A 3,320-nucleotide genomic window follows, 5' to 3' on the forward strand; every position below is an offset into this window, starting at 1 on the left:
GTTCGCTCAGGTACATCTGAATGCTGCCATGAAATCTGAATACATGTTGAAAGGTATGATAGGTAGCATTTCAGCACTGCACATATGTTATATTGTGTTTTCACTGTGGTGAGGATGGTCCGTCCATCCTTCGTGCATGCACATAAATCTATGTATATTTACATTTATATGTATATCCCAGGTTTGTTTTGAGAGACCGCTCTGGATGATTCTGCTCCTTGTGATAACCTCTTTGAACGATACATACTAAAGCAATCCTCTCTGTATTCTATTGCACTGCTCACCTGTGTGTGTGTGTGTGTGTGTGTGTGTGTCAGATGGGGTATGACGGCTTCTTCTTCGGGCGTCTGGATTACCAAGACAGATCTCAGAGGATGAGGACTAAGGAGCAGGAGCTTCTGTGGAGGGCCTCCGAGAGCCTCACCCCCCCCATGGCCGACCTCTTCACCGGTAACACAACATTTCATTTTTTTTCGTTTGTGACTCAGTCTGTCACTTTCGTTTAATCTCACCTTCCTTCCCCCAACAGGGATCCTTCCCAACGGGTACAACCCCCCGACCGGCTTCTGCTGGGATCAGTCCTGTGACGATCCACCAATCAGAGACGACCCTGAGCTGGAGGACTACAACGTGGACGATGTGGTGAACCGCTTCGTCGCCATCGCCAACAGTCAGGTCAGAAACATCACTTCATTTGACAGTTGTTTTAAACCATTACTGAGGTCATAAATCAAGTGAGGACTAGCGACATGTTTTCATAGACTTCCATAAAATCTGACCACCTGCTGGCCATTAGAGGTACTGCAGCTTTAAGGCATTTCCGCATTACGGTACGTCCACATGGTTCCGAAGCTTGCCGGTGGGCGTGTCTGGCGCGTGACGAACAACCAATCACATTAATCTCCCGCCCCGGACACACAAGCACGCGTTTGATTGGCTAGCGCTTGTACTGGCATATGATTTGATTGGCTAACGCTTGTACTGGCATATGATTTGATTGGCTGGCGCTTCCGTCAACACTTGAAAAGTTGAACTCTTCTCAAAGCGACGCGACGGAACCACAATGCAGTTCGGCAAAGCGTGACGTCACCCCATTCAAAGTGAATGGGAAGCGTCTCCGTTGAAGCCCGCGACGGAACCGTGTGGACGTTACGTTAGGTGAACTTTTCAGACCTTTGGGACAAACCTTGATCTTATTATTTTTGTACAATTTTCATTAAATTAGCCTCAGTTTTATTGTGAATCATGTCATATTATTTGTTGTTCTAATAAATATATCTAATCTTTAATTTCCTTTATAAAACTATTCCGTAGATTAGTCCCTTTGACGGTTTGATAACTTTGCTTTCCCTTTTCTTTGAAACGTTTGTCTTGTAAACCTGCACATTCTAGTATACGTATAAACTAAACTCTTATTGGAAGACGCTTTGGATTAAAGTAAAAATGTATAATGTTGCCGTTCCCCTCCCTCAGTCTCTGGTGTATAAGACGAACCACATCATCATGACCATGGGCTCAGACTTCCAGTACGAGAACGCCAACCTGTGGTACAAGAACCTGGACAAGCTGATCCGCTACGTGAACGCTGAGCAGGCGGACGGAGGGAAGGTCAACGTGCTTTACTCCACGCCGTCATGCTACCTGCAGGAGCTGCACCGAGCCAACAGCACCTGGTAACGTGCTCTTTAAATCTGCTCTGTGGATTTATAACTGTGGAGGAAATTCTTAAGAGAAACCGATCAATGATTCAAGTTTGTCTTTTGTTATATTTAGTCAATATACAAGTGGCATCGATCCTTAATGCAGGAACAGAGCAGCTTCATCCTCAGAGGATAGAGAAGTTCGGCACCCCGAACACAGCTCACAGAAACACTATATAGTAGAGAGAAAAGCCAACTAGTCCCACCCTTAAATTCTCTTAAGGCCCGGACACCAATCTGACCCCAAAGAACTCACACAGACGGACCCGTCGCACTGGAACACACCGCAAAGACTTCAGCCGACGGCCAAGTAGCACGTACGAACTGTGCATGAGTGAGTGGCAATAACTCTCCTGACCAGCAGGCGGCGGTAGTGTGTATTCATCATTCAAAAGAGGCAACAACCGGAAGACAGACTGCGTGATAACCGAGAGAAGAAGAACAGACTGCGTGATATAAACAAACAACAAATAGCGTGTTCCATGTTCACTCTACAGCGAGAAGCTCATGGGGCTTTCCCCAACCTGTATCGAGAGCTGGAGTTAAAGGAAATCTCAGATTGGTCTTCTTAATCGTTTGTTTGGGTCCCTCACTTCCGTTTCGCTTCTTGTGCACTGATTCGCTAGCTGAACAGCCAATCAGAGTGATTTCTTTGACCGACAGCCATTGGCCGACTGCCTACAGATTCGGCAATCGGTAAGCAGTCGGCCAAAAAGGTGTTGGCACGGCCGAAAAGACACGATGGTCATCGACGGCCTGAATCGGCTTGGTGTGTCAGGGCCTTTAGACGTCATCTAACATCGCACCATTAAACCCCCTCGTCCTTAACCATTTGCAAATCCACCTTTTACTTCCTTCACCCTCCTGAAATGTAAATCCTTAACATATGACTCTAAACACATACAAGAATACACAACAAATACAATTGAACAGAGTAAAAGGCAACCAGAGTATAAGACTATATGTTTGAAGTGATTATCTGATCATTTGACACGACAGAAACAATTGGAAGTGCAAGAATTGACACACAAAGTTAGATAAAGACAAAAGAAAAGACATTATGAGTGAGATAAGGGATGGAAAATACATGCATGACCAAACAGGAAGTAAAAGTCGGAGCCTCCCCTCAGAGGGAAGAATCCAATCAATCTGAGTGTTTGATCATTTGACACGACACTAACCATAATGACAGCTTAATCAAAGAGTGATCTCACGTCCTCTTTTCCCCCCAGGGCTCTGAAGACGGATGATTTCTTCCCGTACGCTGACGCCGCTCACGATTTCTGGACCGGATACTTCACCAGCCGCCCGGCGCTGAAACGATACGAGAGGATCAGCAACAGCAACCTGCAGGTAGAGAGGGGTTCATCCATTCATTTGCATTGAAAGTAAAAAGCAATATTAACACATTCTCATTAAAAAAGTTTCATTTAGACATCATGCAAATGTCTACATCTCCGAATGGTGAAAGTGAAGCTTAGAAAGCAAAATAATGACCTCAAAGTATTCGGAATAGAGCTTTACGATTACTATTATACTTGAACAATAAATGGGATTCCGGTATCTCTCATTATAGCTCAGGATCTGTATACAGTGGTGTCTTACAAGTTGACATACAGT

The 3,320-nt window shown here is 45.0% G+C and overlaps 1 protein-coding gene across 1 annotated transcript; it reads left to right on the forward strand.

The window, feature by feature from the left end:
• Positions 1 to 6: 6 nt before the first annotated feature.
• Positions 7 to 3,053, forward strand: man2b1 (mannosidase, alpha, class 2B, member 1; the record flags this gene model as incomplete). The annotated part of the gene is made up of 5 exons (XM_010767458.1): positions 7 to 10; positions 318 to 450; positions 530 to 675; positions 1,474 to 1,673; positions 2,933 to 3,053. Coding segments are annotated over exons 2-5 (600 nt in total), but the record flags the coding sequence as incomplete, so codon positions are not given.
• Positions 3,054 to 3,320: the final 267 nt, after the last annotated feature.

The sequence above is a fragment of the Notothenia coriiceps genome, unplaced genomic scaffold, assembly GCF_000735185.1.
Source record: "Notothenia coriiceps isolate Sejong01 unplaced genomic scaffold, NC01 NC01_scaffold00004397, whole genome shotgun sequence".
NCBI classification, from domain to species: Eukaryota; Metazoa; Chordata; class Actinopteri; order Perciformes; family Nototheniidae; genus Notothenia; species Notothenia coriiceps.